This window comes from Diceros bicornis, chromosome 5, assembly GCF_020826845.1.
Source record: "Diceros bicornis minor isolate mBicDic1 chromosome 5, mDicBic1.mat.cur, whole genome shotgun sequence".
NCBI classification, from domain to species: Eukaryota; Metazoa; Chordata; class Mammalia; order Perissodactyla; family Rhinocerotidae; genus Diceros; species Diceros bicornis.
Window position 1 is genome coordinate 49425707 of NC_080744.1, and position 25969 is coordinate 49451675.

At 35.2% G+C, this 25969-nt stretch overlaps 1 protein-coding gene across 11 annotated transcripts in view; it reads right to left on the reverse strand.

Moving 5' to 3' along the window:
- The window catches only part of WDR72 (WD repeat domain 72), a 294043-nt gene that overhangs the window by 87273 nt on the left and 180801 nt on the right, over positions 1–25969 (reverse strand). For all 11 annotated transcript variants that reach the window (XM_058541608.1, XM_058541610.1, XM_058541607.1 and 8 more), the window contains 3 exons: positions 10873–11690; positions 8091–8182; positions 3315–3394 (listed from right to left, as the gene is read on the reverse strand). In XM_058541608.1, coding sequence (XP_058397591.1) covers positions 3315–3394; positions 8091–8182; positions 10873–11690 — 990 coding nt within the window. The remainder of the gene's footprint in view (positions 1–3314; positions 3395–8090; positions 8183–10872; positions 11691–25969) is intronic.

The following is a 25969-nucleotide window of genomic DNA, read 5'->3' on the forward strand; positions in this document are numbered from 1 at the left end:
TCGGGTCCTGGGTGAGGACCTACGCACCGCTTATCAAGCCTTGCTGTGGCAAGTGTTCCACATATAAAGTAGAGGAAGATGGGCACGGATGTTAGCCCAGGGCCAGTCTTCCTCAGCAAAAAGAGGAGGATTGGCAACAGATGTTAGCTCAGGGCTAATCTTCCTCACACACACACACAAAATATATAGATAGATGGATAGATAGATAGATAGATAGATAGAGACTTATGCAATTTCATTTAACATTTCTAACTATTAGATTTATATATTGTCATCACATTTTTGAACTATTGAATTTTGGAGTTTTTTGAATATTTGTCACTAAAAATGCATATCACAAGAATAATTAATATGAGTATCACCGGAAAACAAGAAGTAGAAATAACAGAATAAACCATATTAACCATAATGAGTAGGATACTCAGAGCCACAAAACTTAAAAGTGAATACTGAATGGCATACACCTAATAACAAACAAACTCAAAATAAACACTTTATACTGTATAGAACCAATATGTAATAATATTATCATGGTATCTGGTATACAGTGGGCAATAAATAAATGCTAATAGAATTGAAATAGATTTTGTACACTTTAAAAATATAAACTGTAGAAAGTAGAATTTGTTAATTTTTGACTAACAACACTTGAGTCTCTCTAGCTTATACACATAGCAAATAAATTGTGTAGATAGCAGGGATAGAATTTTCTGCAACAAAATATAACATTTTGAGACAGTATTTTATATAACTGTGATTTTAATAATGATCTAGAATTGAAAGCACTATGGCTATAAAGCTGTCTTCAAAACGCATATAAATAAGTTTCTCTGAAAAGAAAGATATGCAAAGTATTACATTCTTATGAGGGAATGTACAAAGATTCAAAACAAGATTTGCAAATCCACTGGCTAGAAAGAGACAGCCAGAGATCTGGGCCATATACTTATTATTAGAAGTCTTACTGTGCCCTAGGCAAGCTAAAAATTTTAACGGTTTTCTACTAACAGCTTGAAACTGCATAGTACTGTAAAATAGCATAAAGCATTATGAAGACTCATAGGAGCCCCCATGTCCTACTTGTGGTTTCAATGTCCAGATTTTCTGCTGTAAAAACATTTTTCCAACACTCAAGCTCACACTGCCCTTTAATGTTTTTGAACCACTCCTAGAAAAGCAATATTTCTCCCTGGAGGCTTGGATGTCATGATTTCACCTACTGTTGTTGGATTATAAAATCCCAAGAACTTTAGTGCAGTGTCAGAAACACGCAAACTAGCACCCCAAAACCTTGCTGTTGCTTTTCCAGAATTTATTTCTGTGTTAGATACGTTTCATATGTGAAAAGCAAAAGAGACAATTTCCAGACAAACTCATTCACCTGAAAGATAACTCATTCTTACCCCATCGCTTAAAAATACCCTCCCCTTTAGTTTTTGAAGTAGGATTTTGCTCTCTTTACCACCTAGTGCTCCTAAAATACATAAAAAGTAGATTTAAGTTAACATGACTTGACTAACTGTTTAAATGAACAGCTTTACAAGGAATTTGAGGATTGGTTAATGAAGCATTTAAATGTATACTTGCAAAAGCCTCTGTTGTTCCTGAAGAGCCCAGGAATTCTCATTTCCACTTTACACATGAGGAAAATAAATAATCAATAAGTTAAACTTATCTTCCTGAGTCATTCATCAGGTTAGTGACAGAGATGAGAGGAGAACTTTGAAGCTTAGATTTCCAATAGAGTGAGTAATAAATTCTCTGGTAATATTTGTCCTGCTGCCAGCATTTTACACAAGGTCACAGAATCATAGAACCTTAAAGGTCCATTAGTCCAAACATGTCCAAACCACATTAAAATTTATCTGAAGGTCAAATGAACAGCTACAAATGATCTTTAGTTAGAGCAAATCAGGATAAATGTTCTGTTGAATACTTTTCCTCATGGATTTTTTTTTTTCCCCATTGAGGAAAACTTTGGCTACCAGGAAAAAAAAAATCTCACCTTTAATCAATAGACTCTTTTAGAGTGATTGCCAATATGCTGGTAAAGTCAACATGTACTAACGTTTGTTTGATTATCACAGAGGCTTTTTGCATAGGTATTCATTAAATATTTATTGACTGGTTACTGTCACTATTGCTTTTCTAGCACTGGTGAAAGAGGGGTGAATGAGACAGACAAAGTCCCCGCTGCCAGCAAGCTTCTACAACCGTGAGAAGACAGATGATAAGCAAGCAAGTGGTATAATTGCCACTAAAAGTAAGCACAACAAAGACAATAAAACTTGGGAGTGTGATGCTGACTGGAGGCACACGGTGGGGAGGGTGCAGTGATAATATTAGATGGAGTGATTAGGAGAGACTTCTCTGAGGAGCTGGCTTTTGAGCGAAGACTCAAACGATGAATGGAAAAATGAGAATTCTAGCCTGAAAAAAATGTAAACTCCTAAGTGGAAATGAGCTTTATATGTTAGGTCAATGTGGCTAGTGAACAGTGGGGAGAATGTTGAGCGAAGAGGTTAGGCTAGGAGCAAATCACGTAGAAACTTATAGGCCATGGTTTCAATAGCCATTCTAACTACATTTATTTGGTTTTATGGTGTCAACTCCCACAGTTTGTTCTGAGTTAACTTTTCCTTGTTTTCCTGTAACCAAGCATAATCATTTGTAATTGGAGTTATTGTTATTCTTGTCTTGCAAATTTGACATTTATTAAGCTCATGAAGAAGAATAAAGGTCCAATAAATATTCATCTAATGGATGCATAATTATTTATTGTACAGTGTACAAAGCTACCCAGTTAGTTTTTAGGACACAAAAAAACTTAAAAGAGGAAAAAGGACCTAAATTGGGCATTAACGAAACCAGCTCTCCAAATCAGCTCACAGATGAAAGTACTCTCAGGATAGAAAAATGATTTCTAATTACACATACCAAATTCCCAAGCCTAGGGATCTCTACATCATGGGACATTTTGAAATGAAGTAATACACAATTCTGCCACAAAATGGAACCTCAGAGGGCAATAAGTTACCTATAACAACATGAACATCCCTTCCTCAGCCTCCTCTAGTCATATCTGCTAACTTGGTGCATCCTTGCATATGTTATTTTCCACTTTTCCTCTCATTATTAGTCTCTGCATTGGGCCTATGAAATGAAATGCCTTGGGAGGATATTTTGTGAGGACAGGAGTATCTACTTACTTTTACCCTCAGGTAGAGGGAAGTATGAATGAACTACAGCAGCAAGGAAATATTTCAAGAACATAAATAATTCCAATAATTTCAAGAACATAAACTGTATCATACCTGCACAGACTGGTCTCTCCAACAGGAAATTAGCTTCAAAAGTGAAACATCAGCTTCAGGTGTATGGGATTCATTCTTACCTAGAAATATATAGAACATATTTATATCTTGAGAGTATTAAAAACGGAGGCAACCCAACGGTCCTCAACCCCAGCTGCACGTTAGAATCACCTGGGGAGCTTATTTTTTTTTTTCTCACAAACACCAATGCCCAGGTTCAATCTTAGAGAGATTCTCGTTTAATAGTTCTCAGGGTGAGGATGGGGCAGGCATTAATACTTTGTAAAAGTATCTCAGATGTTCTTCACGTATAGCCAGAGTCAAGAACCATTAATTAATTTATGTGTATTTCTAACAATTATATAAATACATATTCACATTAAATCAAATTCATCTTTATACTTTAAACTCCTCTTTGTATCTTTTTGCCAACAGAAGTAATGACTAATATTCTCACCCAAAACAGAATACCAAATTTTACAATTCCTTCCTCATACAAATACTGCCTGAAATTCTACCTTGCCATGAATCAGTATCTACACAGAAATCACATAAAAAACTTCCTTTGATTTGTCCTTACCCAGCTATACTGGGTATAATCTGATCAATAAGTATAGCACTTATGTTTTAATCTGACTCATTTTGTTATGTATTGTTTCTTTTAAGTTTGCCCTCTTGAATGTCCTTTTTATCTATTTGCCTTAATGTTCAGTGTGAAATTTTAAGAGCCAGCTAGGGTTTGGATTACTTAAATTGATCCATAGAGTGTCCAGCAGTTCCCTACACAAAAAAGCACTTAATAAGTGCCTTTTTATTAATTGAAAATGTACATATTATCATTCAAATGTAAAATCGATGTATTAAGGCTTTCTGATGGCTAAAATATATTATCTAGGTGCCTGATCCCAGGGAAGAGATAAGAAAGAATGATGAAGGCTTGCACTGGAGTGGAAATTACTGTTATTGTCTATGTAAATTAATGTATTAATATATGGTTGAAATCCTGTTTCAAAAAATATGTTTGGGGGGGCCGGCCCGGTGGCGCAAGCGGTTAAGTGCGCGCGCTCCGCTGCGGCGGCCCGGGGTTCGCTGGTTCGGATCCCGGGCGCGCACCGACGCACTGCTTGGTAAGCCATGATGTGGCGGCGTCCCATATAAAGTGGAGGAAGATAGTCACCGATGTTAGCCCAGGGCCGTCTTCCTCAGCAAAAAAAGAGGAGGATTGGCGGATGTTAGCTCAGGGCTGATCTCCTCACAAAAAAAAAAAAAAAAAAAATATGTTTGGGGCCAGCCCAGGTGGCCTAGTGCTTAAGTTTGGTGCGCTCTGCTTTGGTAGCCCAGGTTCAGCTCCCAGGTGCGGACCTATACCACTCCTCAGTGGTGATGTGGTGGTGGCCCACATACAAAATAGAGGAAGACTGGCCACAGATGTTAGCTCAGGGCGAATCTTCCTCAGCAAAAAAAAAGTTAAAAAATATGTATGAAATATGTTGAAATTAATATATGCTTAAATCAACTATTTAAATTAATATTAGTCCAATATACTTTTCATTGAATCACTATTTTATATATTATATATATGTATATAGGTGTGTATCTATATACATATTAGTGGTCAAGGGAAATGTGATAGAAAGTGTCAAATATAATGTAAAATGAGAACATGAAAGAAATATATAAAAAACTTCTGACATTATTAACATTATTTTTTTCTGATGGAACATATAATGTGCACTTTAAATGACTAAGATCAGTGCACAAAACATTTAAGTATGATAGCACACTATGATTTTGAAGTCATCTTTACCCTTTCTTCATGAGCACAGCAGGTAAGAGAAAATTTTCTTTTGATCTCTCTCCTGTCTCCCTCTCTCATTTTGTTGACCTTGTGACTCTACCATCAAAGCTAAGTATTGGTCTCAACTATAACTACTTACTGGCATCATGGGGTACTTCACAGTGTACTTTAATGTGATGTTAAAATTTTAATATGAGGTAGAAAGGAGAGCCAACTTTTCTTGGCAATGTCAGTGAGTTAAAGAATTAATTGCAACTTCAGGGGGAAAGATAAAAAGAAAACATCCCAGCCTTACCAATATTACTTAGTCACCATTTCTGCTGACAGAAGTGGATATTGGTTCCTGTCAACCCTTTAGAAGGAGCACCTCAGAGTATTATTTTATTCTTCAGGCTTTGACATTATAGAATTAATAGGATGAAGTGAATCCCTCCTTTCCTTTCACCTCCCATCTTCCAATTATTAAAACACAAAACCATGTTTCCTTAGTACCTAACTGAATTTTAGATGCTATAAATGCCACCTCGAAACATCAGGGAGGCTATTCAGTAAAAACACTAGTTGCTCGGGCTGCTTTGGTTGGGGCAGCATAGGAAAAGCTGGGGCCTTCTTGCCTCTGGTTCGCAACTCTCTCGGTCTCTGCAGAAACCACTTATATTATGCCTTAAATTGTAATCCCTTTCCCAGTGTTATAAAAAATGAAAACGAGGATAAATACCCTAGTAAGGGCTACGACCTAAGCAAAAGGCAGGCAACCCAGACTGGGGCCATATGGTAGGAAGACTACTTGCATCATAAATGTGAGAAGTGGGCTGACGTACTGGCAAGAGCAAGGGGTTTGGAATCAGACAGAGTTGGAGTGGAATCCTAGCCCCTCTACTTAATAGCTATTTGCCTATGAGTGAGACATCTAACTTCTCTGAGCCTCAGTTTTCCTAAGGGTAAAACAGAGATAGTTCTTCCTATGTGCAGCGTTGTTTATATATTAATTGAGATAATGTATGTAAAGTCACTAGCATAATTCTTTGATCATACTAGGCACTCAATTAAGCTATTAATAAACTCTTACTTTAAAATAGCCCAAATAGGGGCCGGCCCTGTGGCGTAGCGGCTAAGTGCATGCACTCCACTGCTGGTGGCCCGGGTTCGGACCCTAGGTGCGCACCGACGCACTGCTTGTCAAGCCATGCTGTGGCAGCGTCCCATACAAAGTGGAGGAAGATGGGCACAGATGTTAGCCCAGGGCCAGTCTTCCTCAGCAAAAAAGAGGAGGATTGGCATGGGTGTTATCTCAGGGCTAATCTTCCTCACACACATACAAAAAAAGCCCAAATATTCTTCTCAATAGCCCTGAGAGGGCTCCTATGTACCATTGTTCAGGTCATCCCAGTGTATTGATCATCTACTGCACAACTTTGGAGGAAACATGCACATCAAGTCTGGAATCTTATTATCATTTTACAAATGCAGTAAATTTGGCATTTAAAGGAGTAAAAGACATGCCCAAAGTTACATAAGTAGTAAGTGGCAGAACTAGTTCTTGAACTTCAACTGTCTATCTCCAAAACTACTGTTCTATTTACTATTCATCCATTAATCCCAAAGTATTTGCTTAGTTTCTTGCAGGAGTTATTCTAGGAACTGTGTACACATCACTGAACAAAACCGTCATTAAAAAAATAGCCCCTATGGTGCTTAGATTTTAGGAGCCAGAGGTAGATGGCAAATGAAAAAATGATATATAGTACATCATATAGTGAAAAGGATTATGGAAACACTAAAATAGGGAAATGGATAGGGTGTGCTGGGGAGAAAGGAAGGCACCTTCATTGATGAAATGGCATTTGAGCAAGAATTGAAGGATGCAGGGTAGGGGTGGAGGTGGCAGGTTGACCTCTGTGGAATCTGGGGAAAAAGCATTCCAGGCAGAGGAAACAGACAGTGCAAAGGCCCTAAGAGCTGCCTGCCATGTTTGGGTAAGAGTAAAAGGCCAGTGCGGCTGGAACTCGAGAAGCAGGGGCTAAGTACAAAGAGATGAGGTCAGATGGGGGCGGGGGGTGCAATGACACAGGTAGAGCAGCCAGGTGAGCTATCCTAAGGACTGTGGCTTTTATTCAGAGTGCAACAGAAGCCACTGAAAGGTTTTAGGCAGAAGCATGAGGTTTTGATTTAGTTTTGAATAGATCACTCCGGCTGCTTGGTCGGGAATAGAGTGTTGAAACCAAGAATAGGAGCAGAGGGGTGGTTAGGAGGCTTCTGTCAGCATCCAGGCAAGAGAGGATGAAGGGTCACATCGTGGGTGGTCGTGTAGCTGGGCAGAAGCAGTCAGAATCTGGGATACATTCTGAAGGTAGAACTAACATGATTACTAAAAGATCGGATGTGGGGTATGAGAGAAAGGGGAAAGTCAAAATGACACCAAAGTTCTTGACCTGAACAAGTGGAAGGATAGAACTGCCATTTACTGAGATGTCAAAGATTTGGAGAAGCTGGTTTTGGGTATGAATTAGCCATTTGGCATCAAAAGAAAGCCTAAATACCAAGACTGTTACTCAGAAGAATTCAAGAACCATTATAGAACCTTCTGAAATAGCTCTAAAATCTCTAAAATAATAATCACTTACTTGGTATTAAAGATATTGATTAATATACTTCTCCATAAGTCACATATGACCTTAATTTAATATCCCAATATTTCATTTGCTGAAAAGTTTCAGCCTTTCAGACATTTCAAAGATCATTTGATGAAATCCATCACATTACATGTCTTTAAGATGCTATTTAATAAAAAAATTTCATATATATTTCAAATATAGGCAGAATACAAAACTATAACCATGCGAAATGCAGACTAAATCAAACAATAAATACACACATTTCTCATTCTAAACTGTACAGTGCTATCCAGTTATAGAAAGACTAGTTATTTTATTTTATAGAAGAAAAAAAAAATCAGACTATATCTGTAATTCCTTTACCATTTCGTAAGTAACCGTAGAAGCTTGAAATATTCAAAATATCATTTCCAGAACTTTTCACCTTGTTATGCACAGATTCCATTTTGAAAGAACTATTGAAAAAAAGATTTAAAGGATATTGTTAAAGATGTATGAAAAATATTTTGAGAAGTAAATTGAAGATATGGGTGTATGGCCACTTTAACAAATTTGGGAATAGAACACATGATTGTTTTGCATTTCTTCCACATTAATCTCTTTGGTGAGTCTTATTTCCCCACTTTGCTCCCATCTAAAACTTAATTCCAATTGAATTGTGAATCTTAGCTGACCAGAATCATCTTGTGATCTACTTTAACAGGTGGGGCCTTACCACTTTAGGTCATGTGATTTGTGGCTAATGCAATAAATTTTAGAAGCCTAATATGTTGACATCTGCCAAAGAATTCTCCTTAGGTACTGTCAGGGCCTGATGAAGCCAGGCTTACTAGCCCACTGATTCAATCATAGGAAACTTTCAAATACTATCCAGGGATGTTCTCATAGGCAGATAGCTCTTTCCATAAAATTCAGTTATGTCATGCACCCAGTTATTAAGCATGCAAGGATTTCTTCACAACCTTCACAACCACAGTGAAACGTTAGCAAAATGGCGAAATTTGTTGGAAGGGTTTGGTGTGACAAATCCAATGCATATTATTTTGATTTCCTGAAAAATGACATGCAGTCTCTGGCAGCAGATTGAATGTAAACTGACTGATTTAGAGAAGCAGTCTCTAATCTCGACACCTCCATTCAATAATTTGTTTTCATGAAGAATTCTGTAGAGAATTAACTAATGTGTGGCAATGATTTTAAGGTCATTTATCGGAAGGCATGCTGAAAGCGCATAATCTCCCCTAAAGGGCACCAGACATATCCTCTACATCCTGTACTCTCTATCAGGAACAAACTCAGAATGAAAACTTCAGGAAAACAACAAATAAGTCCCTCGTCTACTCTGTGGGATCATGATTAGGCAAACAAATATAATTTGCTAGCAGCCCAAGGTTTTAAGAATGGGAAGAAATCTTAGTGATCACCTATCCCATCCACCTCATTTTGTAGATGAGGAAAGTATGGCCCAGATGGCTAAGGGATTACTCCAAAGCCACATGACTAGTTAAACAACAAAACTAGGACTCATTCTCAGGTTTTCAGGCTCCAGGCTGATTTCATTTTTTCTTTTTTTACCACACTTTAGGTGCTATGTAATTTTTTAGTAATAGAAAGAAGAGAAAAGTAAAAGAAGTCTATCTGAAATTGAAATATATATATATAGCTAGGCATTTAAAACTAACGAAAGAAAAGAAAATAGAAGAAAATTAAGATTATGAATCACAGAAACTTACCAGTCTCTGTTTTCTCGTTATTACGGCCACCAAACAGAAAATAGAAAACCCTGTAGCACAGAAGCATTATAATAGAAGGAAACAGAACACTGAATCCTACATAATCCATATGGACTTGCTACCAGACTATAGGTTCACTCAAGGCAGGAACTCTGTCTATCATACAGTGCCTGGTACTGGTATTTGTTGAACTGAACTTTGTCAAAGAACAGAAATGTCAAGGACTGTTTACCACCATGTAGAGGGCAGTTCAAACAGTATCTTGTCCATAAATGCTTTCTGATGGGTTCATCTCACACTAATTATTCTCTTTACTTGGACCACCTATAATACTTATCTATACTATGAATGTATTTCCTTGTTGCTTTCCCCTACTTCAGTGTTTTCTACTTATTTCACGTGCATTATCTTTATCATTTGAATGAGTTCCGACCCAAATGAGAAATTTATCTATATTTCCTCTGTAGGCTAGTGTTAAGGCCAGTAAGCATTTGGTGAACTGAATTCAAACCTCTAACATCAGACAACAGAAAACCGTATTGAGTTTTGGCAGTGGGAGAAGGTAAACACACAGAATCAAGGTTAGTAATTAAGTAGGCTCTGGAATAAGGCTGGTGCTCACCCTTGAATCAGCCTCTAGGGAGCTGAATTAATCTCGAGGCTGATACTTTCTCTTCACAAGCCTCAATATCCTCCTCTATACAATGAGCAAAATAATAGTACCTATATCTCAGCTTTGCTGTGCATATGAAATGAAATCATGTTTGTAAAGGGCTTACATGGTGACTAGTATATATTAAACACTCAAAAAATAATAGCTCTTATTACTAAACTATACTTTCTATAAATGAATTATTGATAGCCTCTTCTATTTTAATATGCCAAAGTATAAATTAATTAATGGTGGAATTTGAGGTATAAAATTTTCAAACATTTCCTTCCCTGATGTTATATGAAATACATCATCATAGGCATTTACTTAAATGTTCTTTGTTCATAGTTGATTCACAGCAAGTATAACGGATTTGAAGGTGCACATGAATCTATCTATTGAGTCATTCAGCATCCAGCAGTATGATTTTCTCGGCACACATTAGGAGAGCAAAGGATTTGTTGCTTTGTTGAATGCAACAAATTTTGAATTTTTGTTGAATGATAAAGTTTAAAACATATAGATTTATTGCCCAAATTATCCTCTAATCCCAAAGACTTAAAAGGAAGATTTTCTCAAATGTGTTTGGAACTAAAGGAATTGTTACATATTTACTCTTTATCAGAAGAAAGAAAGGAAGGAAGGAAAGAAAGGAGGGAGGGAGGGAGGGAGGAAGGCTAGAGAGCAGAATATAGCAAATAATGATAATTTTTTTTAATGTCCCGAATAAGAATAGTCAAAATCTCTAGTCATGTCTTACCTGTCAATTCCACATGTCAATTCTAAAGGCATGTTAACTAATTTATTAACTAAAAATAGTCTGCTCAATAAATAAACTATAGTGTTTGACTCTTGCAAAGAATCACAATTATTTTCCAGTCCTCCTGGCATCCTAGCCTGATTTGGAAGAGTGGATGTGTATTTATTTGACAAGTCCAAAACTTTACTGGAAAATAAATTTACTTTTGAATAGTCTTTTTTCATTTCAGCATTGCATAAATCCCAACCTGGCAGCATCAATGAGAAGTGATCTTCACTTGAAGCAAGTCCTAAAGAAACGGGACCCTGAAGCTTTAAAATATTGAGATGCTTAATGCAGAGATTATCTAATTCTTTATCCACTCCCCATGGTAAAAGGCAAGATAGGAGCAATTTAGCTGTGTCTATTATGAGGTTGGCATCGACTTTTCTTGATGGCTTAGGGTGCATCTTTTTGGAGCACTTCATTTTCTTTTGCCTTTTAATGCCATCGTTTTCTTCTAAGAATTTGATGGTATTATCTCCTTGGGCTGGGCTTTCACTAACAGGCTTGGCTTGTGCCTCCGCTGGGAGAGGACCAGAGGCAGTTTTATTTCTTTTCAGCGTCAATGTTTTCTTCTCTACTGTGCTTTTGGCCCTTCTCAGAATCTCACTACCATAAAACGAATTGGAGGGGTCAACGTCACAGATTGGAGTTGGCAGCAAAAGTTCAACAAGGTTTTCCAGATCAAACAGAAGGATATGAAATCCAATGTTACTCCATTTTGTCTTCACGGGCAAGACATTAAAAGGTCCTGAGAAAGACTTGGCATCAGTAACCTAAGGGAAATAAAAAAAATTATGTGTCAAAGTTCTTATTTTTTAAGTGATTTTATTAAAGGTTCCATGATATTAAAATGTCATAAAGAATATTAAGTAAGCAGTATAACTAAAGGCAAGTCATTCCAGTTTTTTTGTCTTAGCTATAAAACTTCCCCTCTAAATTAAATATTCTATACTCTAATATTCTTTGAAACCTTTTTTCTTTTCTAAAACTTTTATTTTTCCTCTAAAAAAATATGAATTAGGCCTATGGAGTAAGACGGCATCAGATTAATGTCCTTTCATATACATTTTCACATCTTTCTATCAATATAGTCATGAAGACATACAACAGGGAAAAAGTGGGTTTGACAATCAAGAGAAACAGAACACCCACAAGAATTTAGGAAGTCTTTTAATAAGAATGGTCTCTCTAAATTTGTTTAAAATTTTAAATAGTTGGAAGTAACCTAAATGTTAACCAATATCAAATTGCCTTTTTTTTTTTTTTTGTGAGGAAGATCAGCCCTGAGCTAACATCCATGACCACCTTCCTCTACTTTATATGGGACGCCGCCACAGCATGGCCTGACAAGCGGTGCATCGATGCATATCCGGGATCAGAACCAGCGCACCCTGGGCTGCCGAAGTGAGCGCGCGCACTTAACCACTGAGCGGCCGGGCTGGCCCTTGCCTTTTTTTTTTTTAAAGGCTCTCCTTGTGGATTTGCGGTTGTTCTTTCTCTGTCTAAAATGATTGAGCCCTAAATACTAGCGTGGTAGGCTCCCATGCTTCAGTTATGTTCCTGCTCATATATGAGGCCTTCCCTGAGTGCCCTAATCCCTCATGCCAACCCATTACTCTCTGTCCTCTTTCCTGCCTTTTTTCTTCCTAGAACTTAACATTACCTTATATTATATGAAATATTTGTTTACTGTATATTTTCCCCAATAGCATTCAAACTTCACCTTTGCAGGAGTTTCGTGCATTGCTTTGTTCCTAAGGCCTATAAAACGATGCTGCTACACAGCATTATTAAGAAGATCAATAAATATTTGTTGAATGAATGATTAACATATGCATACAATGGAATACCATTCAAATATTTTTAAATGATGGTGTAAAACTATATTTATTGGGAAAAAATGTGTTCTATTAGGTAGAAAAAATAATCCCCTTTTTATAAAACTGTGTGTGAATATATAGCTATTTTTACATATTGATATATACATATATACATACATATATACATAAATATATACATATATTATATATTGTATATAATATATAACATAAGCATATATATTATATATAGTCAATATACGTGTGTGTATATATATACATTATATATAGTCACAAAGAACATGCAACAAAATGTTAACGATAGTTAATTGGGAAGAGAGAATTAAAATGATCTTTATTTATACTCTAGGGGCTTTTGGTTTTTTGATTCAGTTTTTTGGAATTTTTTGAAGTGATGATATATTTAATTTACAATCACAGAAAAAGAAAATTTAAAAAACAAACTATTAAAAATTTTTAAACGTTAAAAAACAAAATGGGGACAATCCTAGAAAACAAATTTTTCTGCCAATAAGATAGCACAAAGGTTAGTATAATGATTAATAAATAATTTTTGCAAATCAAAAATAAAAATAATACTACACAGATTGAAAAATGGGCAAGTAGCATCAATAGTAATTCATAAAGAATAACATTCAAATTAAAATATTGATTACCACCAGTAGTAATCAAGAAGTGAAATTAAGATAATAATACTATTCATTACCTATTAATTTAGTAAAGAGGGTTTCTTAAATTTTATTATGTAATGTTTAATACATACAAAATAATATATAAACTGTACATTTAGTCTTTTTAGGATTACCAATGTTCTGTACCAAGAAACTCGGACAAAACTATATAGCATCATTATTTGTAATTGCTCCAAACTAGAAACTACATAAATGTCCATCTACAGTGGAATGGATAGAGACATTGTGATGTATCCATGCAATGGAAAAATATACAACAATAAAAACGAAAGAACTATAGACATTCAACAACACGTATAAAATGTATAAATCTACCAACATAATGTCGACCAAAGAAGCAGACACAAAAAAATTAACTTTATGCCTTCATTCATGTTAAACTAGAAAATCAGGAGCAAAGAAAACAATAGGGTTTAAAGATTCATGCATAGAAAATAAATCTATAAGGACATTGGTTACCTTTGGAGGACATAGTTTCTGGAGTGCTGAATATTTTATTACTTAACCTATGTAGTAATTATGCAGGTGTGTGCTTTGTGACAATTCATTGAGCTGTATATTTTCGTCCCGTGTTCTGTTTTTTTCCCTTAGGTGTTACACATTTCATAGAAAATAAATAATGTAAATGAAATGTTAAAGGGATATTAACAAAGTGTCCCTGTCCAGATTAAAAAAATAGAACTTGCCCTGATTCTATACCCCTGTCAGAAGTAATCAATATTTGAATTTCATGTTTATGATTTCTTTGCTTTCATTTAATGTCTTAACCTTAAATATGTATTCCTAATTGACCTATTTAATTTTGCATGTTTTTTATTTTGATATAAATATTATTATGCTGTTTATAATTTTCCCTGATTTGTTTAATTTATGCTGAATTTTACACTTGTAAAATTCACATTTGTTGATTTATAGCTGTACTCAGTTCTTTCATTTTCACTGCTGTAAAGTATTACACTATATGATAACTACAGTTTATTTATCCAGTGCTTTTAAGCGGACATTTAATTATTTTCAAGATTTACTATTACAAAAAGCAAAAAAGCTACAGTGACTATTCTTCAGGTAAAGACTTCTGGTGCACATTTGCACAAGTTTCTAGAGTGACACTAATAACTTCTAGGATATGCATATCTTCAATTCTATGAGATTATCCCAAATCGTTTTCTCAAGTGATTGTACCAATTTGTAAATCTCAGTATCATTGTACAAAGAGTTTCCGTGTTCCACATCCTCATTAACACAGGATCTCATTTTTGTCAACACAGAGAATATAAGTTGGTATCCCTTGCAGTTTTAATTTTCATTTCTCTAATTATTACCATTAATTATCATTGCAATATTTCATTGGACTTTTATGTTTGTTCTATAAAATGCCTACCTGTGGCTTTTATAAACTTTCTATTTGTCCTTTTCTTATTGATTTTTAGGGTTATATATTTATTCCGGAAGTAATCTTTTGTTGGTTACGTGGTCCAAATATATTCTATTTGTGGCTTGTCTTTTCACTATTTTTAACAGTGTTTTCCATAGAGTTTCTATTTTAATACTGTCTAATTCAGGAAACATTTACTTTAAAGATTATACTTTTTGAGTATTCTTTAAAAAGAAAAATGAAAACTTTCCCTATCCAGAGGAAATAAAAATGTTTACCTATACTTTTTTCCAAAATTTAAAGTTTCACACAACTTTTTAATTCTTTAATACTTTTTCATTTTTTTGTTTGCTTTGCAATAGGGAATAATTTTCATGTTTTTTTAATCTCAATATCCAATTGTTCCAACATCATTTGTGAATTTGCCCTATTCTCACTGATCTGTTACTTGGGACATTAATCAATTTATCTATGACTGTACAATACTCCATCGTATAAAAGCTTTACAAAAAGACTTAAAATCTGGTTGGGTAGGTTCTCCTCTCCTGTTCTTCCTACAGTCTTCTACTCTTTCATATAAATTTGAGGACGCTTGTCAAGTTCCATCTTATATCTTCCACTTATTTAGACCGTGTTTAATTTCTTTTGATACTTTTGTGATTATGCAAAAGAATGTTTACATTATTTGCTTATCGATTTTTAAACTTTCCATAGCACCTATAACTATGGGTCCTTTTTCATTTCTGGTATCATTTTTGTTGTTTTTGTTTTTTTCTTGCTAGAAGTTTGTCAATTTTGATATTCTTTTCAAAGATCAAATTTTGACTTTGTAGATCCTCTCGCTGGAATAATGTCTTTCTTGGAAGATAGTTTTGCCTGAGTATACTATTTTAACTTGACTTATTTTCTCACAGCATTTTTGAAGACATTATTCTGTAGTCTTCTGGCTTCCTCTCATGCGGTTGAGATGTCAGGTGGTAGTCTGTCATTCCATCTGTCTTTTCTCTCTGCTGCTTTTCAGATCTTTTTATCTTTAATATTCTGCATCGAATCGTAGAATCACTACAATTCTTCTAGGTGTGGATGTTTTCCCCCAATCCTACATCATATCTGAGTATTCCTATCTTTAATTAATTTTCTGAAGTTCTCACAGACTTGTCTTTCTGAATATTTTCTCTCCCTATCCTATTATCCCCTTATGGAACTCTGATTGCTGTTAGTCGGACACTCCATTCCCTTTCATGTTTTATCATCTCTTTGCTGCGCAATCATTTCAGAATTTTTCTTTTAGTTTGCCAATTTTCTTCTCATCTGTCTCTCCTTTGCCATTTAACTTACCTATTGAGTTTCTAATTTTGAGTTTTACATTTTTCATTTCTAGAAGTTCTATTTGTTCCCTTTAAAAAAGAAGTTGCTCATTTTTATAGTCAGTTACTTCTTACATTTTTAAACCCTTCTTTTAATTTTCTTAAACATACTTATTTTGTATGCTATATATATAATAACAATTTTTAAAATCTTTGTGAATATGACTCTGCTTTTTGATGTTGCCAATGCTTTCCTGTTTCCTTATATGTTTTGTAATTGTGTGTGCGTGTGTGTATGTAAAACGTTATTGGTGAGAATCCTTTGAGACAGAGGTTGAAGATGCATTCTTCAAGAGACGACTTGTGTTTGTGACTGTTAGGTACCCAGGGGTACTACTAACAGGTCCGTCTTTAAACAAAACTTTCAGCGTAAGAGTTGTTCATTCCTTGCAGGTAGTGTGAATTCTGACCCTCCACCTGTGTGAATTCCAGATATGGTTATCAAGTCTCAGGCAAAACTACTTTCCCCCATCCATCCAGGGCCAAAGCCAACAAAGAAAAATATCTTTATTTTCTCCTTTTGTGGAATATATGCCTCACCTTGGTTCACTTTTTTACTGCATGTGCAGCTCTTAGAGGATAATGGATTTATGCAGTGATAGCCAACCCAACTTTCCATTAATGCACTGGACCTGGACATTCCCTTTAATCACCTGTGTAGTGGTTAAAACTAAAGCTGACAGAATCCAGGACTTAGCAAATGCTCTTTCGGCTTCCCCCACACCTGTCTGGATTTGTGCTCTCATTTTGTTTTTTACCTCTAACAGTTTCCTTAAATTTCTTTTTAACTCAGATATGGATTACCTTTAGGGATGCATTTTAAAATATCTTCTCCACTATTTTTAGACAATTGAGCAGGACTGATCTTCAAACTATTAGCCCACAAATAGATAGAAATTGGGTTTGTAAAAAGCATTAAACATTAAAATATTCAGTTTTAGGGGCTGGCCCGGTGGCGTAGTGGTTAAGTGCGCGCGCTCCACTGTGGCGGCCTGGGGTTCGGATCCCGGGCAGGCACTGACGCACTGCTTGTCAAGCCATGCTGTGGCAGTGTCCCATATAAAGTGGAGGAAGATGGGCATGGATGTTAGCCCAGGGCCAGTCTTTCTCAGCAAAAAGAGGAGGATTGGCATGGATGTTAGCTCTGGGCTGATCTTCCTCACAAAAAAAGAAAAAAAATTCAGTTTTGATAACAAAGAGAGAAAATGGGCACTCTCATACATTGCATGAGGGATATAAATTGGTACCTCGTTTATGGAAGGCAATTCACAAAATGTATCAATAACTTTAAGATATTATGTATCCTTGGACGCAGAAATTTTTTTTAAAATAATTTATCTTAAAGGGTAAAATTATAAAGAGGCACAAAATTATATGAAAAAGAACATTCATTGTAGAATTTTCTATATCAATAAGCTGAAAATAACTTAAATGTTCCATAATACAGATTTGGCTAGATATATTACAGTATATGCACACATTAAAATACTAAGCAGACATTAAAAAGAGGTCTTTGTAAAATATATAATGCCATGGCAAGAAATTCTCATATGTTGTTGATGGAAAATACCTAGATTTAAAAAGTACGATTCCATTTTTTATAAAATTGCAGTGATTTCTTAACGTCTCCTTTTGATTACATCTATTTTTAAAATAGGTTCTACAAAAACCTATATTTTACCATACTAAACAAAAGCTCTTTTAAAAACGTAATCAAAATTGCCAAAGAAAATGTCAATAATAGATATGGCATCTAAGTGTTTTTAACATGTACCTGCAAAAAAAAAAGTACATTAATCAGATTAAACTTAAAAGCATAAGAAAATGATTTACAAGATAAATAATCAAAGGCTAATATTTTAGATATATAAAGAACTCAAAAAAATTAATTAGTAAAATACTCATGTCTCAAGAGATAAAATGAGCAAAGGAGATTAAAAATATCACAGAGGGGAATAGTTTTTAAATCATTTGTCTCCATAAAAAAAAGTAAAATTTTATATACCATACTATTTTTGATCCCTTAAATGACCTAAAATATTTGCAAATTTATAACAAAGAAAAAGTAGAGTGAGTGTTCATTTCAACCAGGACTCTGATAAGATCTAGATGGCCATAATCTTTTTGAAAAACCTTGTGGCAATATATATCAAGAATCTTAATAATATTAAGTATCATATTCTCTAATTCGGAGGCTACTTCATGTTCTTGGAGGTCATCATTCCCAGTTCCGTCCTTTGGGTTTATCCCTGGTTTTCACTCATCCAGCATTCATTCAAGAGGGCCTTGCTGAGTGCTTACTAAGTAGAACGCGGTGTGAGCAGCTGTCCACACAACACAGAACAAGGTCCAGCACCTGCATGGATGCGGCTCATGCTCTTTACACACACAGGGGAGACAGACAAGTGCAAAGCAATAGCACGTCATTTGGATGAGGGCAGAGTAAGGGCAAATATAGGAAACTATGAAGGTCTGAAGCAGGTACCCCACATCCAGCCTTGCAGATACAAAAAGGAATCTAAGCAGAAGTGACAACAAAGTGAGATCTGAAAGATTAAGGAGAAATGAACTAAAGGAAAGTGGGAGGCTGACTACTCCAGGCAGAGGGAAAAGCATGAGAAGACCCCTGGGGTGATGACTGGAAAAGGAGTGAGAGGTATGTAGATAGCATGTAGTGTAAAAATTTTAGTATCGCTAGAGAGTAGAATATGGGAATGTAGAATGAGCCAGACAGGACAGGAGCCAGATTACATGAAAGCCTTGTGAACTGTTGAGTTTCAGATTTATTCTAAGAGTAGTTATGACCCTTGAAGGGGTATTTAAGAAAGGAAGTCACCTAGTCACAAACTATAGCTATGGTTTCTTCTGAATTACCTGTTAACTAAGCAGCCTGAAGGCAGAGTTCTGCCCTCCTATGCAGTTCCACATCCCCAAAGCTAAAATCTTCTCTGGCCTCGGAATCTAGATACCCTTAATTACTGGGCCAATCAAATTATAGCAACGATTCTAGCAATATGATATATTCCCTAGCTTGGTCTCATCTTCTTATTTTGTGATCCACATAGCCACAATAGGCCCATTGCACTGCTGTAAACAAAAATCCTAAATTTCTGTCCCTAAATATGATTACCTGAAACCTCAGGAATAACTGGATGCTTTACATTATTTTCAAATCATAAATGTTATTCCAAATTTATTTAACATACAACAAATATGGTTTCTATTTGGAAATAAGTCCATTAGATTATACTTTAATAATCCAAGTCCATTGTTATATTTTAACATACTAAAATGATTAAATATTATAATTCTAGTCTGTCATCATTGTTTGAAATTTTTAAAATCTTTTAAGAAATAGTGAGCATATTTTTAAAGTCATTTCACCAAAGAACTTTAAAAATAGTATTTACCATTATTTTAGTAACATAGAATGACAATAAATGCCTATAATAGAAGTTTCTGAGTTTTCACATATTATAGACTGGGTATAGATGATATATTTAGTAATGTTTAGCAAAGGTTATAGTAAATTTTAACCTTATTTATATTTATATGTTACCTATATACAATATATTTCTCAGACAAGAATTCTATTAAAAGTAGCTTGCTAAATCATGACTGAATAATGTTCTGCAAAAATATAAATACAATTATATTACTTTTAGAGTGATAAAGTATATCTAAACCATCACTATAACAGAAATGTTTTAGAAACATTCATCAATTTGGTTACAATAAAAAAGTCTAGAACAAGTAATTAAATACAAAAAATATTTCATGCAATGTATGTCACTACAAAAATGTGAGGGCTAAATATATTTTTTAAGTTATTAGTGTTGTTGATAGAATGCTCTCTTATTGCCTGACAGATAATTCCCCAAAATGTGCTGTCCAGGCTTTGCATACATAGAGAAGGTGCTGGTGTTTTCCCCAACATCACATCACTTTTAGTCCTACTCTCTGAAGTTCCAGGTTGAGGCAAGAGAGGAGATATTGTTTACAATCAGGACAGAAAGAGGGTAGCACTGAAGGACGATGTCCATTCCAACCTCCGCACTTCCGTGAGGCTGGCTATATCTCTCTGTGAATGCCATCAACAGCAGGTGGGGAGTAGGAAGAGGCACACAGAGCTGAGCTCTTTGTCTGAAGTACACAGACTTTGGGAAAATCTACTGAGTCAAAAAGTCTGCAAGTAGACTGCAAGTCTGCAAGTCTGCAAGTAGAATCCCAGATGGCCAGAGAAATTATTCCTCTACTACCTACAAGAACCCAGAAGAAACGACAAGTAAAACTGAAGTCAACAACACAAAATTCAAACTTTCAACAACCCAATAGACATATAAAAAGAAAAACCAAAAAGACCCAAAAGTTTGGAGGAAAAATTGTAATAGGTGTGAAGGTGTAAGCTAGCACCTCTATAAAAAAAAAAAGTCTATTATTTATCTTTTTTTCCTTCATCCTACTGTGTTCAGCTTGTGCCTCTTCCTTTCCTATCTGATTTAGAAAGACAAAATGATTAAACAAGACTGGTTTTACCCCCTGCCTTTGAAGGTGGAAACGCATTGTTCAACAACATGTTCTGATAAAACTTCTCTCTCAAAACATATTGGATCCCCCACTGAGTTTGTTGTAAAAGGATTTGTTCTGCCCAACCTACCACAACCACAAAATACATTTGGTAAAACTGATGTGTAATAACTACCTTCATCTTCTCACTTTTGTGACTTTGTGCAATAATACCTAATACAAATATTTAAATATTAAGTGAGAAAACACATAAATGATAGTTGCAAAAATGTTAGATATTTTGTTATGTTAGAGCAAGAAGAATTTAGAAATTATCTAATCTGACTCTTTCCCTTTAAACTAAGAGAAAATGAGGAACAGAGAAGTAGAATGACTTGTTTTAAAGGTACCCATTTGGTAAATAGTCAAGTCAGAATTCCCAGGTCTATTTTCTCTGACTATTCTTCAGATGACACTATCCACTTAAATTTTTCAAAAAATGGAATAATGTTTCCTAGTTATCATTTCTAAGCTACATAAGGGGTCCTCATTAGCTAAGCATTTATTTTATGAAACATCATATTCACCGAGATGTTTAAGGAAGAAAAATTCATCATTACACAAAAATATTCACAATGAACTGACCATTTATAAAATTAGTACCCGAACACTCCTCCTTTCTAACATAAAGGCTCATCTCCATGCATTAGTCAGGCTCTGGCTGATCATTAGATGATGTGATCCAATTGCAGAGTAGACAGCAAATACTGTTAAAGATGTAGGATTACACTAAATCCAAATGGTGATGTCAGAACCATCTGAGTCACATCCAATGCTATTGACAAATAAGAACCCAGCAGAGGAGACTAGATAACAACTGAAGAGGAGAAAATTAATTCATATGCTTCAAATGATAAATCTTTTAATATAATGTAATAAGAGAGGCCTGTGGAGAACTTGATTATCCTTTAAATACTCTTCTAAAATAACTCTTTACTATTATCATGAAATACAAACCTGAAGTAAAAGGTGACATATTGTATACCATACAATTTAATTAGAAAAATACACAAAACAAAGCACATTTGATTCATATAGTCATTTAAAGAATAAGTGTATAATTGCAATCATAATCTAAATTTTGTTAAACAGAAAATGTCACATTATATTGATAATTTAAATTTCATTTTTAAGTTCAAAATAAAAATTTTATATCCTTTTAACAGCTAACTCATCAGATTTACCTGTACTCTCTAACTCCCCTGACCACCAGTAGACTACTTTCTACTTTCTGCATTCTAATCACAGGAACTAAGATATTTGCTTTTCAGTAATTTCACCTCTTTTTGTTCTCAACCTCTTCCCAGGTGTGCTTATAACGTTAACTACATATTTTAATAAGTTATGTAAAAATTGAAGAACTCTTCACGTAAAATATAAGGAAACGAAGTTTAGTAATCTGAAAGACCCTATGGAGATGAGTCACTCTAAAAACTAAGGCTAATTAGATATGGATGAAGCCATTGAAACAGATTGGAAAATAATCATAAAAATATACAAATATTTTGCACTCTGATTACTCTGCAAATTTCTAAATTCTTTCTATTCTTTAAAAAAACAAAAACTGGAAGTCACAGTTGATGCATTAGAAGTGTAGTTATTGCAAGGAAAAAAGATTAGAAATTCTAGAAAATGTATCATACTCAAGAAAAAATATCCACATGGAAAGATTTATGACAATGGAAGGTTTTCAAGTAATGGACGGCACAAATGAATGGGCGAATAATTTGACATCTGTGTATTGAACGCTATCACTGTCTCTATGGATTTTCCTTTTCTGGACATATTACATAAATGGAATCATTCAATATGTGGAGTTTTGCATCTAGCTTCCTTCACTTAAGTATAATGTTTTGAGATTCATTCATGTTATAGTATGTATCAATATTACATTCTTTTTTATTGCTGCACCCCTATTAGTTTTATACTGGACAAATGATCTTATAATTGAAGAGAAATAAAAATGTTTTGATTTGAGATCTTCTTTATGCTGGTGGAAACACTTTCTTTGTACAACATTTCTTTCCTTCCACATTTTCACCATTTGAGTCTAGGGACCATTATCATTTTATGTGGCCTTTCCCAGAACATCTTTACTTGTTGCCTACCTCAAACCCAGCCTGCACAGCACTGCCAGAGTAATCCAGGGTAAAAAAATATGTGCTTTGACATATTACTTTTAGATTCTCAAAAGCTCCAATGCCAATGAATTGAGTCCAAATTCATGGGGTTGGTATACCCAGGCTTCCAGTCCAGCCCTTTTCTCTCTGCCTTGTGTAACTTTACTACCCCTCCTCCTTCATTTGGTCAGATAGCTCTGACTAATTCTCCTCCATGTTTAACTAATGTCTCCACGTGTGTGCCTTTGCCTCTGCTTGTCATCTCAACAACAATCCTTCTCCTCTTCTCAGGTTCTACCCCAAATCCTTATTCCTATAGTGCTGCATCCCTGCCCACTCCAGCCCCATATTCTCTCTCCCCTCTCTCAACTCTTGAGCACTCTCTGTATCACACTTTTAGCCTTAGGTAGTCACAGAACATTTTCATGCGTGAAAGTTTAATCTTCGCCAAGGAGAGAAGCTCCTTCAATCCAGGAACTATATCTTCTCGTATGAGCTATTTGACAGCAGGATTCATGTCTGATTCTTCTTCTTTTTTTTTTTTTTTTAATATTTTGCAAATAATAGTGTTCAAGAATATTCACGGAATAAAAATTTTTTATATCTCCTACACAAACAGAAAAATGATTGCATGAAATAGTACTGATTAACTAATGAAGCAGTTTGTCTCCCTTTAACTCGAAGTGAACAGAAGTAAACTTCAACATTACTATCACTACTTCACTCACAAAGAGCTGAGAATAATTCCTAAGACATGCATGTCCAATCTCTTACTGTAACATTAGGCAGAGTCTTTTTTTTCAGGGCTGAGATAAAAAAGTTACCAACACAGTGGAGGTGATCTAAAGGCAGCTCCATCACTGTCAAATATTCCTGGTGCCTTAGCAAAGTAAGAGATGCTCAGGTCTAATTTTCAATCTAGCAGGGCTTTCATTTCCTTCCAATCATACAATAGAGCATAGAAAAATGACACAAGGAAGAACAATGACAGATTTCTACTCCATTGCAACACGGCCAAGGCTTATTTAACCATGGTCCTGGAAGTCAGGGGAAGTGACATTTAGTCACTGGTACTTCAACAAGTAAAACATCCTTCTAGATTTGTAATCAGGATTTTATGCTTCCTCCTAATCACATTCTTGGGCATACATGTTTCACTAAATTACAGGGAAACATACTGAAAAGCCAGAAATTTTTTCTAACTTTAACATATCCAGAAGGTACTATTTGTGCTCTAAGACGTGCATATTAAACTATAGTTACTGCAACACCAGCCTCCTCACTAAGAAAGTCTCCTCCATCTCCTGACATCCCTGCAGCCACATTCTCCCAGTGAACCAGGCTTAAATCTGGATACTAACTTTTCCCTCTCTTCTCTTAAGTCCTCTTTCTTCAATGCCTCTCACATGATGCCCCTCCTTCGCATTTTTTAAATCATTCATTCATTTATCTACCCATCAAACATTTACAAGCATCTACTACGTGCCGGGTGCTGTGCCATATGCGGAAGACTCAGTGGTGAGCAAGACAGACACAGTCCCTGAAGCATGCAGTTTGCAGCCTAGTTCATCTCACTCAAACTCTTTCCCAGCCTCCTCTTCTAATTGCAGTCTGTGCTTGGCACTGCTGCTTGATTCTTCTGCTGTTTATAGTTTGTCTTGGCCTTTCGGCCTCTTCAGATTTCTCTGCCTCTGTGTTTCTTCTCATGCTGAGAATGCCCTAACACCCATCTATAGAAGTTCTACTCCTAAAGAAAGCTCATTTCCCCAAGAGACTTCCCTACATAAACCTTTTCTAATCTCCCCTTCCAGTTGTAATCTTGCTTTCTTTGGATGTTTCATGACATTTTTATTTCTTTTCTAACATTTACCTTTTGTCATCATCATATGTATATGTATCATTATTTTCACCCACTCCAATCTCTAAGGTGAGCATGCCTCACCTCAGTGCATTACACCAGCAGGAATTTGTTCTGTTAAGAGTTCAGAAAACATGAGGTCTTTTATAGAAGACTTCATTGAGCCTAAAAGTGCCAGATAAGCTGAGTCACATAACCATGGAGGGCAAATGTATTTATTTCCTGGCATTCTTCCTCTAGTAACTATTCAATACCAAGACATACTGGTTGAATATGTTATTCCAGGTCTTTTTGAAAAATAACAAATACAAGCCAGCACGGTTTTAAAAATTATTATTAAGTATGCTTTTGTTTATGGTAACTTGGGATTCAGCCCTTGGATGCTAGTCCTGCACATTTCCATAAGCCCATCTCTAACCTCTGTGTGACCAGAGAAATTCACTTAAGAAACTGTCGCCTAAGTGAAAAATAAGTGTCTCACAACACTAACCCATTTAAGCACCTAATTACAGGGTCAGTCAAGAATCAACCTGCTCCATAACAGATTGCCTTTGTCAGTGAGTTCCTGTCTAGCCAGAGCTTCAGTTAGGGTGCCCCCACTCCTGGGTCCTGGTATACTTGGATGTCATTGTCCTGACTTTGGACTGTATCTCCTCAAAATCTTATTAATGCAGAATTTGGGGTAATTTGGAAAAGGGCAAAAGTGTTCCTTAAGTAAAAGCCATTTCTCCATAAATTACAAATGAAAACCACTGTTTTCTACCCCGTCTCTGAACATACTTGTGCCTAAAATCATAGAACACTTTTCTGGTTCTTTTTAAAATTTTTTGTAATGGAAATTCAGGGTGACAAGATATGTACCTTTAAAATGGTGGTTAAATTAGACTGTGCTCCACCAAGTCTGTTTCAAAACACACTTCAACCAAAAGTGAGTATATTTATTTTGTCATAACATTAAAGAGTTCAGCATTTCTTTTAATATTTATTGATCTGATAATAGGAAATTTGCATTGATGTTTTTTAGTAAGAAAAACTTAATGACTGTTTTTATTTTTCTGCAATTTGAGTGTTAATCTTTGCCCAATTTTCTTTTTTACTGTTTTTCTTTACCTTATCAATTTGTAAGAGCCCCTTTGTGCGTAAAGATAATAATCCTCTGTTGAATATATTGCAAATATTGTTCAAAGATCATTAGGCTTTAAATTTACAGATTTTAGGGATTTTGCAAAACAATTA